This window comes from Mirounga angustirostris, unplaced genomic scaffold (genome assembly GCF_029215605.1).
Source record: "Mirounga angustirostris isolate CCGP_5_RB_7025 unplaced genomic scaffold, mMirAng1.0.hap1 SCAF_3, whole genome shotgun sequence".
Classification (NCBI taxonomy): domain Eukaryota; kingdom Metazoa; phylum Chordata; class Mammalia; order Carnivora; family Phocidae; genus Mirounga; species Mirounga angustirostris.
The window spans coordinates 136,340,515-136,356,697 of record NW_026991711.1 but is presented as its reverse complement, the minus strand read 5'-3'; the positions used below and the strand labels follow the sequence as shown (position 1 = coordinate 136,356,697).

At 48.6% G+C, this 16,183-nt stretch overlaps 1 protein-coding gene across 4 annotated transcripts in view; it reads right to left on the bottom strand.

Moving 5' to 3' along the window:
- ITGA6 (integrin subunit alpha 6) overlaps positions 1-16,183 on the bottom strand; it is a 75,418-nt gene that overhangs the window by 39,991 nt on the left and 19,244 nt on the right. For all 4 annotated transcript variants that reach the window (XM_045868619.3, XM_045868616.3, XM_045868618.3 and 1 more), the window contains exon 2: positions 562-686. In XM_045868619.3, the coding sequence (XP_045724575.1) occupies positions 562-686 (125 nt within the window). The remainder of the gene's footprint in view (positions 1-561; positions 687-16,183) is intronic.

Here is a 16,183-nt window from a genome sequence, read left to right as displayed (position 1 = left end):
TCAACGTGAATTTGCAAATCTACTTAGACCAAGGATGTCAAATCTGCTCCCCTGGAGCTTCTCAGCACACTAACTGCTCGGCTCAGCAGAGATCCCTCACAAAACAAGCCTCTATCTGAGCCAGAAGGGCAAAATTAGCCATGATGGTCAGCTCTCACTTCAGAGAGATCTGATATTTAAAACAGTCTTTCTCTCAAATATTTTAACAGCAAGCGAGCACTTCTGGCAGCCAAGTACAAGCTATGCACAATTTTCTTTGCCGCCCTGAATTCAGTTTTCCAACAGCCTCGTGTAGAACCTCAGCGCAGCACTAGGCGGCGACATCAACACACCATAGCCTTTTAGAAAGCAAGATCAGGAAGGGCTGCAATTCGGTGTGCATCCCAGCATCATTTAAAAAGTAGATGTTTTCAGGGCAAACAAGAAACAGTCAAGACATGTAATTAGAAGCGGCCCTCTCTCCAAGAACAAAGGCTTGGACCCCTTTCCCTCCTCATGGAAAAGGCAAGTGGGGTACAGGCGAGCTGGTCAAGTGGACAGAGTGAGGACAGAAGAACACACCGTCGTTATCAAATTCAATCCGTGTGCAAGGCCCGGGGGAGGTGATGTCACAGCTGTACAAGCCGCCTGTTCTGTTGGCCCTCTGCAGTGGAAGGGCCACCGCCCGAGGGGCCCCCACGAGCAACCTGTTGACAAAACAGAAAATTTGGAGAGTTGAGTTTAACAAACACAATTAACATTTCAATTAGAACCATGATGTTCAGATGTCGGGATCATTGGTGGTCAAGAGTTCCCAGATGCCCCGCTGGCTTAGGCACTGGGGACAGTGGAGTCCTGCGGCTGGCCCGTGCAACACGCACGCACGCACAGCTAGGCAAGTCAAGCCCGGAAAGGGGTTGTTGAAACAACGTGAAAAGTATGCCATCTCTCGGGGCGCCTGGGTGGCTCAGTCGTTAAGCGTCTGCCTTCGGCTCAGGTCGTGGTCCGGGACCCTGGGATCGAGCCCCGCATCGGGCTCCCTGCCCCGTGGGAAGCCTGCTTCTCCCTCTCCTACTCCCCCTGCTTGTGTTCCCTCTCTCGCTGTGTCTCTCTCTGTCGGAAAAATAAATAAAATCTTTAAAAAAAAAAAAAAAGTATGCCCTCTCTCATAGTATCAGCACCTCTCTGAGTAGGATTCTGGTGTTTTAAAAGACACACTTTATAGAACATGACCCCTAGGGGGAGGGAGGTGGGAGGATGGGTTGGCCTGGTGGTGGGTATTGAGGAGGGCACGTTCTGCATGGAGCACTGGGTCTTATGCACAAACAATGAATCATGGAACACTACATCTAAAACTAATGATGTAATGTATGGGGATTAACATAAGAATAATAAAAAAAAAAGAACATGACCCCTAAAGCTAAGCCAAGGACATACGGAACTCAACAAACACTGGAGGGGGGGAAATGGCCCCATTAAACTTAACAAGCGATGATATGTCGTCTTCTAACACGGTGCCTTCCTGAGGTACTTTTCAAAGGGAATTTCGACTATACCCGAATCTTCAGTTCACACACTGTTTCATTAATTAAACGAGGCAGCCGTTAGGCCCATGTGGCTCTAATGACGTGGTAGTTATGTGAGCAAAAATATCTAAGCCTGTAAAGGCCTCAAGGTTGTAAAATCAAACCTGAGGGACAACCAATCACAAGCAGCCAACCAGGCTTTAAGCTACAGCTGATTAAATAATTTTTCTTTGCTTTTTTATTTTCTCTGTAGGAGTCTTTCCCCTGGTTCCGGCCGGCAGAGCACGCCTAACCACTTCCAATTTGCCCCTGCCAGATTCCGATCGATTTTTGCTCCAACTCGTAAAGTTTTTTTTCAATATGCCTCAGTTAGTTTATCTTTTAATAATACCTTGCCCAAGATACGACTGGCCTGAATCTCGTTCCCTCCGGGCCGCTCGCGTGCTCTCTCTCTTACTGTGGGCACTCTTGGCCCGGACAGGCTCGTCCGCCAGCATCCTCTATCAGTCTGGCGCAGACGCTGCAGGAGGGTCTGGGCGGCGGCCCCTGTGTACTAGGTTATCATACCACGCCTTCTTCCCTCCCGCCCCAGTGTTGCCAGCTCCGGTAAGAGGGGGCCCTAACCCCAACCCACAAGCCTTAAAATCTGTTTCACAGCCAGGAGGGATCTTCAGAGACCGGCCGTCTTTCTGCAGGGTTCCTTCTGAGAACGCTCTTTACTCCCCACCTCTGGGTCTGGCGGACTCACGGAACAGCTAGGAACAGAAACACAGAGAAGGCACACACCTGACTGGACAGAGAGAAACGAAGCTGGAGCTGGGGGAAAGAGCCGGACACACAAATGTGAACAAACAACTCCCCAAGCAGAAAATAAGGGTCCTTGGAGCGTGGAAGTTCTTGGCAGAGGGCAGAGGCAAGGCCAACGGCCACAGGGGTCTCCGCAGGACCACCACACACACGTTCCGCCCATGTTGTCCCAGATCCCAGGAGCCCCGACAAACAGCTGGGAGGTGAACTGGCCTCAGCCGTAAGTGAACAAGCTCAACTACCTGGCTGATCTGGAGCTGGAACCCTGACCCAGGGCCTGGGCGGGATTAGCCAAGCGCTGGGCTCAACAGCATGGAATCACAGGATGTGAGCATGGGAAAGAGCAGAGAGCATCTAGCCCTCGAACTTCACAGGTAAGAAAACAGAGGCCTTTGCGAGGAGGGTGATCACTCTGCCCCTAAGATTTCACAGCTCTATATACATGTATACACATACATAAATATGTGTAGGGACAAAAAATTACTTTGGAACACTATTTTTCCCATTCCTCTCAAATGCTTCCTAAGATATAAAACCCCAGATTTTAAGGCATTTATAACCTAGCTGAAAGGGCAAAACCTACACAACGAAACACAGCAACAAGAACTGCTCTGTTTACTGACAGATGTAAGCAAAATATGGACAGGCTGTGGGCAGGCAGAGCCAAAGCGTTCCTGGGATCAGGCGGCGCGAAGACTGGGAAGAGGTTATCTGTAAAGATAACCAGCTCCAACGGGAAGGCTATAAAGAGCAGCCCGGAGTTCCAAGGTTACCGCCGAGTCTTCTCCGACCACTTCCTCGCCTCCTCAGCCACAACCAAGGAGCCTGGCAAGCTACCTAAGGCAGGTGCTGGGCTTGCTATTTCCTGTTCACTGTACTCACTCGTTCACCTGTTCGTTCCACGAACCTTCAAGAGCCTTCTAGAATGAGTAAGGGTTGCCCGGCTCCCCGCCGAACTCCGGCCCTGAGGGAGCCAGACCGGGAAGCGGGTCTGAGACCAGAGAGCGCGGAGCGGAGGCGGCGGGAGGGCCCCCCCACCGCCCACCCCGGAATCCTGAGCGCGCTCCAGGGGAGGGCGCCAAAGCCCGCCTGCCAGGAGGGGGGTCGCCGAGGCGGCAAGCGAGGGGCGCGCCGTTGTGCAGAGGCTGGCAGGGGAAGAGCCAGACGACACGGACGGCTGGGAATCGGTGACGCCACAAGACGCACGTGGGGATGAGCCAGCCTGGTCTGCGGAGCCCGCGGCTCCGGGGTAAAGGGCCCGGGGCGCGCACCCGCAGAGCCCCCCGGAGCCCCTCGGAGCCCCGGGCTGCCGCGCCCGCAGGGGATGGGCGCTGACGGATTTCCTGTTGTTTCCAAAGCTGCGGGGATTTGTTCTATTCACGCGGACAGCCGGGCCTGGAGAGCAGGCCCGCCGCTTGCCCCGGCCGCGTGGTAGCATTTCTCCCTCCTTGGCAGCTCCGCCCTCCGCCAGTTCTTACCCGAGCGGCGAAGGCAAGCCTTTAGCAGGCGAGCGAGGAGGCGGCGTTTCGCTCGTCTGCCAGCTGGTTATAGAGGCTGTGGCAGCACAATTTCACATGTGCTAAAAATGCCAAGCCCTTTTTTTTTTTAATGTTTAACAAAATTTATTATGGTGCTATTTAGAATAAAAATGCCAAGCTCTTACAGAAGGAGCCCACACATTTTACTCACGGCAGCTATTGCAGAGGAAAGCCAACCATACGGAAGAATGGAAACAGCCAGGTTTGAGTGGGTGGGGAGGGGCAGAGAACACAGAAGAGAACTCAGCGCATAAGAGAAATGTGCCTCTGGAGAATAACGTTAAAAGTCACACTGCCTCCCGGGGCCGTGGGGGGAATCTGCCTGCACGTGTTTGCAGCACGTTCCTTCCTCCCAGGGCCCTGGACGGTTGGCACAGTGAGCCCACTCCAGAATCTGTCCTACCTTGGATGGAGGGAGGTTAAGGTGCTCTGCGGCCGTGGGCAGACCCCCTCTGGTCCCTGGCCTCAGGCCCCAGCCAGCCAGAGGAAGGAGAGCCAGCCGTCACCCAGGCTGCCCCTGCTCTGCCCGCACCTGGCTCCCTGGGACCACACGTCATAGGAAATTCAGGAAAACAATGACTGGGGGACGGGTGCAAGTAAGTTGGTAAAATCAGAATCCGAGAAAACCTAAGGAAGCCCCTTGATGGGAGAACACAGTAACTAACCCCAACCAAACTCAACAATTGGCAGGTACCCTAATTCTCAAGGTAAAAGCGGTCTTCTCTGGGTCAGGAAATAAGCAAACTCTTAACTCAGCTTGAACCCAGCCTGAATCAGAAGGTCACAGCCCAGGCGCCTGGGTGGCTCAGTTGGTTAAGCGACTGCCTTCGGCTCAGGTCATGATCCCGGAGTCCCGGGATCGAGTCCCGCATCGGGCTCCCTGCTCGGCGGGGAGTCTGCTTCTCCCTCTAACCCTTCCCCCTCTTGCGCTCTCTCTCTCACTCTCTCTCTCTCTAATAAATAAATTTAAAAAAAAAAATCTTAAAAAAAAAAAAAAAGAAGGTCACAGCCCATTAGCGGAGGCTATGTCTGGCAGGAACAAATGATCAAAGAGAGCTGTGTCCAAACGACGGCACCGTCCCTGATGCAACAACCCATCTAAGTCCTGTAGGACGGGCACTGGGCTAAGCCCTCAAACACAGCTGGCTCCTGAGGCAGCCGACTCGTATAGCTCCAAAAGGGATAGTCTGCACGCAGGCCACACCGAAATCCAGCTCTGGGCCAGTCCCGTCTGTCTCCGCTTGGTCCCCAGTGCCCTTTGATGCTGCCTCATGTAAGCAGCACACATTCTCTGGGCACTGCCAGGATCCCCGCTGCAACGCCTGGGCCTTGGGCAGCAGCTGCCAGGCTGCTCAGCTCATTTCCTCCTAAGAAGCAGTGACATCAATGCTGTCATTACTGACTCACCCGGTGTGTACGGAGGAATTCAAAACTACAGCAACAACGCGCATTCAAAGTGACACGGACCAGGGGACAGAAGTTATGGCCTTCAGAGGGAAATGGCGGAAATTAACAGAACAGGGTCTAAGAAGCCTATTCCCCTATCAGGAAGGCTGAGGATCTAAGTTTGATCCAAGATTGTATTAGACACCAAAAGGAACAGGAAAAAATTACTTCCCAGAGTGCTTTCCACGGAGCTAGGGAAAAATCACACCTCCACGATTTCAAAGCTGTAATGACATACAAACTGCCCTGGGATTCCAACATATTGGAAAGCCACATTTAAAATATAAAACTCCGGGCGCCTGGCTGGCTCAGTAGGAAGAGTGTGCAACTCTGGATCTTGGGGTCATGAGTTCAGGCCCCACGTTGGGTGTAGAGATTACTTAAATAAATAAAACTTAAAACAAAAACAAAACCTGCAAAACCACATCATCTTTAAAGATGAAAAATAAAATCTGAAATAGCAAAATACAATATAAAAGGCTAATAATGACACAAGTGTGACATAAAACTGAGGGTAGGATATAAATTCAGATCTTTGGAGTCTAGATCAGAATTCCTGGCACAAGTATTCAGGACCTCCTCTCATGCTATTCAGCACAAGTTTATTTCAAACTTCAAGAAAGCCACACTCCTATTTTATATCCTCAAGTTCTCTCCCAAACAGAGCTGGTATACTTTTGTGTAATTACTTCAACCAAAAGATCTAAACACTGGAACACTTTTAAAACTCTAAGGACAATAGCAGCTTTGCTTCATTGTTTTTGGCAATAATTCGTTTCCTCAAGGATTAAAGATTCTGCCTCTAGCCATGCAACTTTGTCCCAGGAACCATGAGATACTGCCTCATTAGAACAAGGACACTATTATTGCTGAATATAAAATACAGTTTTCTTAGTTTGTCCAAATTAAGTATTAAAAAAAATTAAAAGATGGCATCACCATGGCATTGTGTCACCTCTACATTTAACCCATGTTCAAACTCAATTTTTAATTTTTGTTTAATATATACAAATAAATGACAAGAAACCAAAAAGTAGGAAAGAACTTATGATGGACAGCAGATTCAAAACTCACCCCAAGCCCCATTCTCTAGGAAAACCTCTTAAAAAAAATAATTCTGGATTTACTTCTCCGTAACTCCATTATTTTTTTTTAAAGATTTTATTTATTCATTTGACAGAGGGAGACACAGCGAGAGAGGGAATACAAGCAGGGGGAGTGGGAGAGGGAGAAGCAGGCTTCCCGCGGAGCAGGGAGCCCGATGCGGGGGCTCGATCCCAGAACCCTGGGATCATGACCTGAGCCAAAGGCAGATGCTTACCAACTGAGCCACCCAGGCACCCCAACTCCATTACTTCTGCTTCTACTTTTATTTCTTGATTTATCAGCTTTGGACGATAACTGTAGACCCCACAACATGAAAAGGAACAGACTTACACTACTTGCTACTTCACTTTCCTTCCCATGTTTAGTTAACTATATTACCTTAGTTCTTTTATTTGTTACCCCTAAAGTTTTATGCAATATATTTAACCTTCTATTTTCCCTTCACCAACTTTCAACACCATCTCTCCCTTCCCTAACTGGGGAGATGCAGCCGTCCACACCCAGACCCTTTCTCCCCAACTCCCCACCCAACTCCTACCACCCATTAGCTAAACTTTTATACTATTATCAGACTAGATTACCACTTACATTTTGTCTTTCGTAACCACAAGACACCTGTTCTTTTACATAACCAGGTAAATATTCAGTGTTCAATCAAACCACATTGAACTTCTCTTTCTATCTGGACCAGTATCAGAGCCTTTGGCCTCAAAGGAAACTGCTCCCAGCATCAAGGTCAAACAGACGTTTCTTCCACTCTATCAATTGCTTGGTGTACTTCACATTTGAACCATGACTTTTGCTTTTCTTGGCATTTCTCATTGCCTTTTTCCTTACACTGTTTGCTTTTTTTCCTAGCCTCAATCATGTCTAAGCTCCTGGTCATACCTTGTATTAAATCAGGATTGCTTCCTTGCTCGGGTTTCCTCCTCAGGGGCCTCGGACCTCCTGTTACTACACAGACTGTTCTAGGGTTGTCGTACCGGGGCATCCTAGGACTGCCCTGCTGGGCTGATGCGCTCTGGAAAACAGGTTTCCCTCTTATTCTAATTACCTTATTAAAAATCATCCCAAGGAACAGTACATGACAAGTAAACTTAGTCCCCCCATATACAAAAATGTCATCATTCTGCTCTTATCCTTCATTGATAGTTTGGGTATAGGACTCTAGGTTGAAAAACATTTTCTTCAGAACTTAGATGCTATTGCTCTTATTCTAGTATCCAGTGATGCCAACAAAAATTCTAAGGGAAGTCCAGTTTTCATTTCTTTGACTTTCAGGCTCTTCACTTACCCTAGGCGTTCTGAACGGCACAACCGTGTACCCGCACGTGAGCCTTTATTCACTGACCATGTGCCAACTGCATGGCCTCTTTCAACCAATGGACTCACGGTCCCATTTTCTGTGCTCTTTCTGGAACCCCTTAACTGGTCAGGTATTGGGACCCCTGGCCTCCTTCCCTCCCTGTGGTTCTGAGGTTTTTCCAACTTGATTTTCTAATATTTCTACTGAAAATTTTAAATTTCAGCAGTTCTGTCATCTCCAAAAGCTCTTTCTTGGTTCCGGTCGTGTCTTTTACATAATAGCACACTCTGTTCTTAATTTGTGGATCAACGTGTTCTTAACATTTTCAACACTTTACCTGGAAGGTTTTTTCCCCCCCTCAGTTCTCGTTCTGTTCCTGGATTATCTGTTTCTTCCAGTGTTTCTCTTGGTTTCCTTCAGCCATTCCCTTTTATGCTGCTAGCTCTCACCACACGCCTCAGAGCCCTTGGTTCTCCTGTGGTGGTCCATTTTGGGGTCAGTCTCACCATGAGCAGGAATTCCGAAGGGAGCCCTGGGTGGGGCCCGCCAGTGGCCGGATTCACTTTAGGCTGAGTGGGTAGGAAGCTGCCATCAGACTGCAAACACTCCGCAAGTAAATGCTAGAGGAGGAAGCCTTAAATTCTTGGGGTGCCAACATTTACATTAGAAGACCTAGTAGCTTTTAGGGTTTTTTTTTTTTAAATAACACATAACTGTTATTTGATTATACTGGTTCTACAAGAATCAATTATTTTTTTTTAAGATTTTATTTATTTATTTGACAGAGAAAGACATGGTGAGAGAGGGAACACAAGCAGGGGAGTGGGAGAGGGAGAAGCAGGCTTCCCGCCGAGCAGGGAGCCCGATGTGGGGCTCGATCCCAGGACCCCGGGATCATGACCTGAGCCGAAGGCAGATGCTTAATGACTGAGCCACCCAGGTGCCCCTCAATTTTTTATTTTTGAGCTGTAATCAATTTAAGTTCTGTAAAACCTGTCAACATTCCCATCCCCCTCACCCCCCCAAAAAAGAAGTGCTATATGGTTTGGTTTAGTTGTTTGCCGAGTGTTAATGCGGGCAGCCTATACTCTGTACAGACATGGGGACGGTGGTGTTATCTGGCATCCGTGGTCCTGCAGATAGACTTTCCCTTCCAGATCTATACCTCATTCCCCAGTCCCTGCCTTACCTGATGATTCCTAGGTGGTCACAGGACAGACCATCTCTCCCCTTGGCCCTAATCCCAGCATGACCTGCTCCGGACTGTGGCTCCTCCCCTTGTTACAGCCATAAGCCAGAGCCATCTGCCTCCTGTCTTGTATAACCTAATCTCACCCACTATGGAGCCTTGAAGAGCCTGGAGGGAAACCTGTACACCTAAGTCCACCATCTGCAACCTTAAGTCAAAGCCCAATCATCTGAATGAAAGGATCCAGTCTTCATCCCAGCCCTGCTTCCTTGCAGTCTGAAGAGGTCTTTCTCCCAACTGTTCCCATAACACCTCTTAATCGTTACTACCAGCCCTCATCTACTACGGATGCCTACAAATAAGAACCCTTGCTCGGAAAAAAAGAAGCCAAAACAGGTTTTTTGGCCAATTTGTATTATAAGCGTTTATGAAGATAGAGGAAATAGCCAATTGACATGTGATCATTTATACAAACATTTCAATAACATAGTAAACATTTAAAAGTAGTTTTACTTGTATTTCATGAAGTGATTTTATTCAAATTCCCTGTTTCTTTGACATTACTTTCTGAAAACCATGTCTAACCCAGTTCTCAGGAGCATTCCCAGGACATTTTAAAGTTTATAACCACATCCAAGACTTGCAATTATGGTGTCAAATCCTGAGGAATTATTACTAAATGGGAGCTAAATATCTTTGCCTCCTTTTTAAAAGCAATTTATTTTATTTAAAATACTTTAAAACCAATTTAACCTCTATCCGCATCCACAATTATAACTGATGGAGGTCCTGGTAGGCTAATGTGTTTATAACAAACAGAAATTTGTTGTTCAAAATAAAGTAATCAAGAGGGCAACCCTCCCAGGAGAACAACTTTATAAGGGCTCATATATAAGGTAAAATGATTTGAGGGTGAAAAAATAGATCTTGCATTATATTCAAAGGTGTGCAGAAAACAACTCTTCAAGACCCCCCTGGGCTGTGGACAGGCATCTTAGGAAAGGCCCCTGGGTCACACTTTCTCTCCTGGAAAGCCCATCCCTTGGACACAGAGGCCATGTTGCATGGAGTCCTTTTTGGTCACCAGACTATCCACAGAGTGGTTAAAGCTTCCAGCACTTAGCTCGGCTGACCACGCACCCAGGTTTTCCTAGGACAGTCCTGGTTCACACCTGTTGTTCCCGACTCCCTTTCCCTGACTCAAATATCCCAGTTGGGTAGACAAATTATACAGTCAGCCCAGGCTTAGGTATAAAGCTAGCAATGGAACTTGACTGATGCAACAGCTTGAATTTTAAAACACTGTGCCTGAAATTCCAACTATGTGGTTGGATCTGGCAGTAGTCTCACAAGCACTAGTGAGTTGTTCTGGCCTGAGAGGCCCTACGGTCCCATCTCCCCATGTCCAGGCTACCTGAGGACACCGAGGCACCACTGGCCTTGGGAGAGCCCCTCTCGCCCAACCAGGTTGACTCTCCAGGTGCGCACTGAGAGATACTTCTCCCTCCAGCCAGAGGCAGGGCAGTGCTCCTGCTCTCCAAGGACCAGGGGCCAACAGGGCTGTCCATACCCCTGCACCACCCATGGTCACCATCAGCACCCCAGGCAGCCTGCCCCGACTGCTGAGGAGTCCTTCCCTCTCTTCCCTGCCTGGCAAAGAGAAGCAAGGAGGCATGAAAGCTTGCTTGTGCTTTTATCTAAACCCTGCAACTCTGCCTGTGTCAGATTCCTTCAGGGGAGAAAGGGCCTGCTTCTCTCTCCTTTGCGACTAGAAAAACCAGTCATCAGACTAATACCTCCTGTTAGGCTTTCCAGCCAAAATGTATGTATGTATGTATGTGTGTGTGTGTGTGTGTGTGTGTGTATATATATAATTAAAGTTATGAAATCTTACACTGTTTTCCTTATTTTGGTGACTGGTCATTTGGAGATTTAAAAAATACATCTGAGAACTCTGCAGTCACAAAAGTTTATATCCAGCAGTCGTGAGCTAGAAATCTCTATCCTCACCAGCCCTCTGTATAGGTCAGGGCTGTGAGGCACAGGGACTGAAGCTCTAGGAGGGCACAGATCTTTCCGGACTGATCTCAAGGACTCATCCCAAGCTCCTAGAGCAGGCTCTGGCACATGGCAGTGCGTAATCAGTACTTACTGAAGAGCCATCAGAGCCCACTGCCTCAAGACGGGGTGTGCAGGAGCCCCTCTCCACTGCTCTGGGACTAGCAAACTATCAGAGGTTGTGACTGCCGAGCGACTTGGTGGCAACAGCCATCTCTGCAAGGAGACCCTGACTTGGGCAGCTGTACTGGTTTTCTATGGCCGCTTGGCCATAGAACACAAACTTAGCATCTTACACTTCCATAGCTCAGAAGTAAAAAATCAAAGTGTCCGCAGTTGCTTTCTGAAGGTTCTATGGGAGACTCGGTCTCACCCTAGCCGGCTTCTAAGGCTGCCTGCATTCCTTGACTTCTGGCCCCTTCTTCCTTCCGTGAGGCTAGCAGTGATGCAGCTCCAGGTCTCTCTTTTGCCTCCCTCTTCCACATCAGGAGGATCCCTCTGATTGCACTGGCCCACCCACATGGGTAATCCAGGATAATCCCCCTCATTTTAAGGTCATCTGATAAGCAACCCTAATCTGCAACTTTAAGTCCCCTGTGCCATTTACCCTGATAATTCACAGGTTTGGGGGGTTAGGACACAGACTTCTTCATAGGCATTAGGCTCTCTACCCAGGCAAGAAATCTAAACAGTCTCTTCCTTATTCATATTAAACTATACTCAGCCACCGGGAACTTAAATTTTGATGATAACCTAAAATATTGGGCGCCTGAGTGGCTCAGTTGGTTAAGCGACTGCCTTCGGCTCAGGTCATGATCCTGGAGTCCCGGGATCGAGTCCCGCATCGGGCTCCCTGCTCAGCAGGAAGTCTGCTTCTCCTTCTGACGCTCCCCCATCTCATGCTCTCTCTGTCTCTATCTCATTCTCTCTCTCAAATAAATAAATAAAATCTTTAAAAAAAAAAAAAAAAACCTAAAATATTTTTGCTGAGGCCAGGTATTTCTGAAGAGCACAGTCTGAGTTTAACTTTTGCCTCACTCTGGACCCTTTAGCTAGACTGGGCTTCTTTCAAACCCTCGACCACATATTCTCTCCTGGCTCAGGACCTTTGTACATGTTCCTCTCTCCCTGGAATCCCCTTCCTCAACTTGAGGTCTCTGTTTAAAAACATTCCTGTACCTTCCAGGCTAGGGCAGTTCGCATTCACCTTTCCTTCATAGCAATAACCACCGTTAGTCATTAGAGGACTTGCATATTGTCCATCTCCCTTATCACAGGGCCGGCTGCATGAGGCAGAGGCACACCTGTTCTGCTCACCGCTGCACCCCTCACACCCAGCTCAGTGCTTAGTACTTAAAGGGCACTCAGCCAGTATTTTTAATAAATGAGCCATGTTCATACAGTAGTTTACACAATTCAATTTCAACACAGCAAATTTAAAATCTGAGAAACCTTGAACCTTCCACCATTTCTACAAGTAGCCTTCTAAAAGCAGAGGACAACAGGGAGCACTTCCCGCTGCTGCTTATCCTCCTACCAGCAATCCAGACACTCCTTTGAAGGCTCTAGATTATTTTTGAAAAAATGTTTGCACGGTGAGTTTTTATTTAAATGATTTTATTTGAGAGAGAGCACGACAGAGAGAGAGAGAGAGAGAGAGAGAGAGAGCATGCGTGCACGTGCACACGCAGTGGGGAGGGGCAGAGGGACAAGCAGACTCCCCGCTGAGCAGCAAGCCCGACGACGCCTAACCCACTGAGCCACCCAGGCGCCCCTGCACTGTGAGTTTTTAAATGTAAAAGTTAGACTGTAATAATGTGATATTGTCTTAAAGTTTTGTCTATAAATCTGAGTAAAATGACACGAAAATGCTGCCTGCCAATGTGATAGCACCTCTCGATCATCTGTTCACTCCTTCATTCATTCAGCAAATATTTCCCAAGCCCCTCGCTAAACGAGTGCTCTGTCCCACGCCGTGACTGACCCACTGCCCCACCTCAACTGGACCTATTACAGTTGTCAGCGGTCCTAATTCCAGCGATTCCTACTGATGAATGCGTTCGCAGAGGAAACTGGTCTTTCAAAACGGAACACTTAGCAACACCTTACACCGAGAGCAGTTTGCCTCAAACGCCCAGCCCACACCATGCTTGGAAAGCCTAGAAGGTATCAAAAGGCAGCTTTAGATAACATAAATGCCCTCAACTAAAAGGACAACACCAAAATGAGCCCATTTGATGGGTTTTGAGAGAAAGCTTTAAAACTTCTACTCGTCAAAATGAAGCTCGAACTTCATTTTTGGTTTGAAACATGCAGAATTCACAGCCCGAATATTTTTGAAGGTCTTTAACTCAACCCATCTTGGATTCTCCACAGGGCTGCGTACAGATGAGAAATACAGGAAAATCACCTATTCCCATACAATACTCCCCCTTATCCACGGTTTCTCTTTCCATAGCTCGTTAGCCGTGATCAGTCGTGGTCCGCAAGCAGGTTATCCTCCTTCCAGCTCTAGTCAGGTCAAGAGCAGCCTAATACAGTGTCAAGAGTGTCCCAGTGCCTACATCAGTCCCCTCACCTCACCTCACCTCATCACACAGGCATGTTACCGCACATCGTCACACAAAGGGGGAGTACAATACAACAAGATTTTAAGAGAGACACCATATTCACCACTTTTATTACAGTATATTGTTATAATTGTTTTATTTTATCACTGTTGTGAGTCTCTTACTGTGCCTAATTTATAAATGAGACTTTCTCACAGGTAGGCGGGAACAGGAAAGCACATAGTTCGGGGTTCGGTACTCTCACAGTCTCAGGCAGCCACTGGGGGTCTTGGAATGTATCCCCCTCAGATGAGGCAGCACTGCAGTGTGTGAGGTCACCCCTGGAGCGGATCCTGTGACACTGCAGCCTCGTCACTCCCCCTCCACACCCACCTGGGCTCCAATCAGACCAACCCTCTGACTGCGTCCTTTCCACCAGGCTCCTCACCAGCGCTTCCACATTCGGCAGAAGCTCTGCTGGTACTGTCCGCTCCCCGCAGAACGCCTGCCCTGACCCCAGCTCTTCCTGACGTTTTCACTCCACTTGAGCATCACCTCATGTGTGAGTCCCAACCCTTTCTGCCTCCTCCTCCAGGGCCAGCCGCCATGCACACCGTAACTGAGCCCTCGTACCCCCCGGGCAGAGCCACTGCCCGCCAACCCTCACTAGTCCCCGGTTTCCTGGAGGAGCTCAAGGGGCCCAGCTTGATCCCATCTGATTCCCTAAGGATGAAGGTTCACAGAGGACCTGCCCAGGTCCCAGTGTCAATTATGCAGCTTGCATTTAAGACCTTAATAGTCAAAACAGTTAAGCACCTGGAGAGAGAAACTAGAAGGTCCAGGAAAGCAGGCCAAGGAAACAGACTACCCCTTTCTGAATCAAATTCAAAACCACATTTTTTTAAAGATTTATTTATTTGAGAGAGAGAGAGCATGCACAGGTGGGGGGGTGGGCAGAAGGAGAGAATCCTTAAGCCGACTCCCCACTGAGCACAGAGCCAGACGCAGGGCTCGATCTCACGAACCAGAAGATCACAACCTGAGCCGAAACCAAGAGTTGGACGTCCGTCCAACCGACTGAGCCACTCAGGCACCCCTAAACCACATTTCTTTACATTTGAGAGGAATCCCCAGAATATCAAACTCCTTCACAATCTTAGCAGTGAGATTAAGCACCAGGGGCTCCTCTTCATCGTTAGAGCTTTAAATGATAGTTCTAGAAGGGTAGCATGCAGACAGAGCCCCTTCTACCCTCTTCTCCCTCCAGTTTAACACAAAGTGTCTGTTACCTGTATATTCTTCAGTTGGGAACTGTGTCCAACTATGACCATTCCTGTCTTGCCCCACAAGAGCTCTGAACTGTGGACTCACTTCCCTTATTTAGGAGGAGAGGGATAGGAGAGTCTCTGTGACTTCCCATGTCTAGTTCAATTTTGACCCTCAAATCCTGTCCAAGTAGGAACTAGACTGGCCTGGCTGAAGAAAGGGCAGCAAAGTCTGTGCCAGCCAGTGGATACTTGTCCCCATTCACTGGCTGCTCCTTCTCCATAAGATCTCAGACCCTCCCCTAGTCTCTCACTGTACTCTCATCGCAGTGCTGGATATTCCTTCCATTAACAGAGGACTCTCAAAACAGCTCTTTTCAGCTCAGACCTCTCACCTAAGCTCCACACTCTAATACCCAATTGCCTCCTAGGCATCTCACAATCAGTATATTCAAAACACAACCCCACTCCCCAACGTGCTCCCCAGAAGCCTTCCCTCTCTCTCAGTAAATGTATACTCTCTATCCAGGTGCTCAGGCCAGGCACCTAGGAGTCAGCCTTGATAGCTCGCTTTCCCTCCTATCCTATATCCAGGGCGTTCATACATTCTCCTGGCTCTGCCTCTGCATCTCACTCTGACCCACATGTCTGCTACAGGGCCCATTATCTGGTCACAGCTGGACAGTGTAGTATTGTTTCAACTGGTCTACCTCTGTCCACTCTTGTCCAGCCCATCCTCCACAGAGCAACCACTGTCCTCCCTACATCTTAAGGCACATAAGTCCTCCGCTTCCACCCTCCAGTCAGTGCCCACGGCCACTGGCACGAAATTCCCGCTGTGCTCCACAAGATACTATGGGAAGTGCCCTTCATCTGCCCCAACTCACTCCCCCAACACTGGCCCAATTTCTGTCCTTTGAACACACCAACCTGATTTCCATCTCAGGGTCTCTGCAGTTGCTTCCTTGGGCTCAAAACATTCTTGCCCTGGATCTTTTGCCTCCTTCGGGGCTCAACACCCATCACCACCTCAGAGAGGCCCTACCTTGATCATCCCGGCTAGAGCTCTCCCTCGGTCACGCCCTACATTCGCCCTAATTCATCGTCTCCACAGTCCTTATCAGCACTTGAAATTGTGATACTCCGTTTTTTGTGTCAACTCCCCATCTTTTCTCCAGAATGCTACCAGTCAAGGGGTGCAGGGGCTCTTCCCTCGCTCCCTGAACACGACAGCTGAGGCGGTACCTGACACAGCCGTGGCATTCGATGCGTGCACTGACTGCAGCCCCCCAGGTAGGTACTACTCACAAGTGCCCAGGCTCTAAGTTCTTAGCAGGAGAGCAGCAACCCTGAGGAGGGGGGAAACCGCTTGCATGGATAGGACACTGTAATTACAAGGTTATTCACATAGAC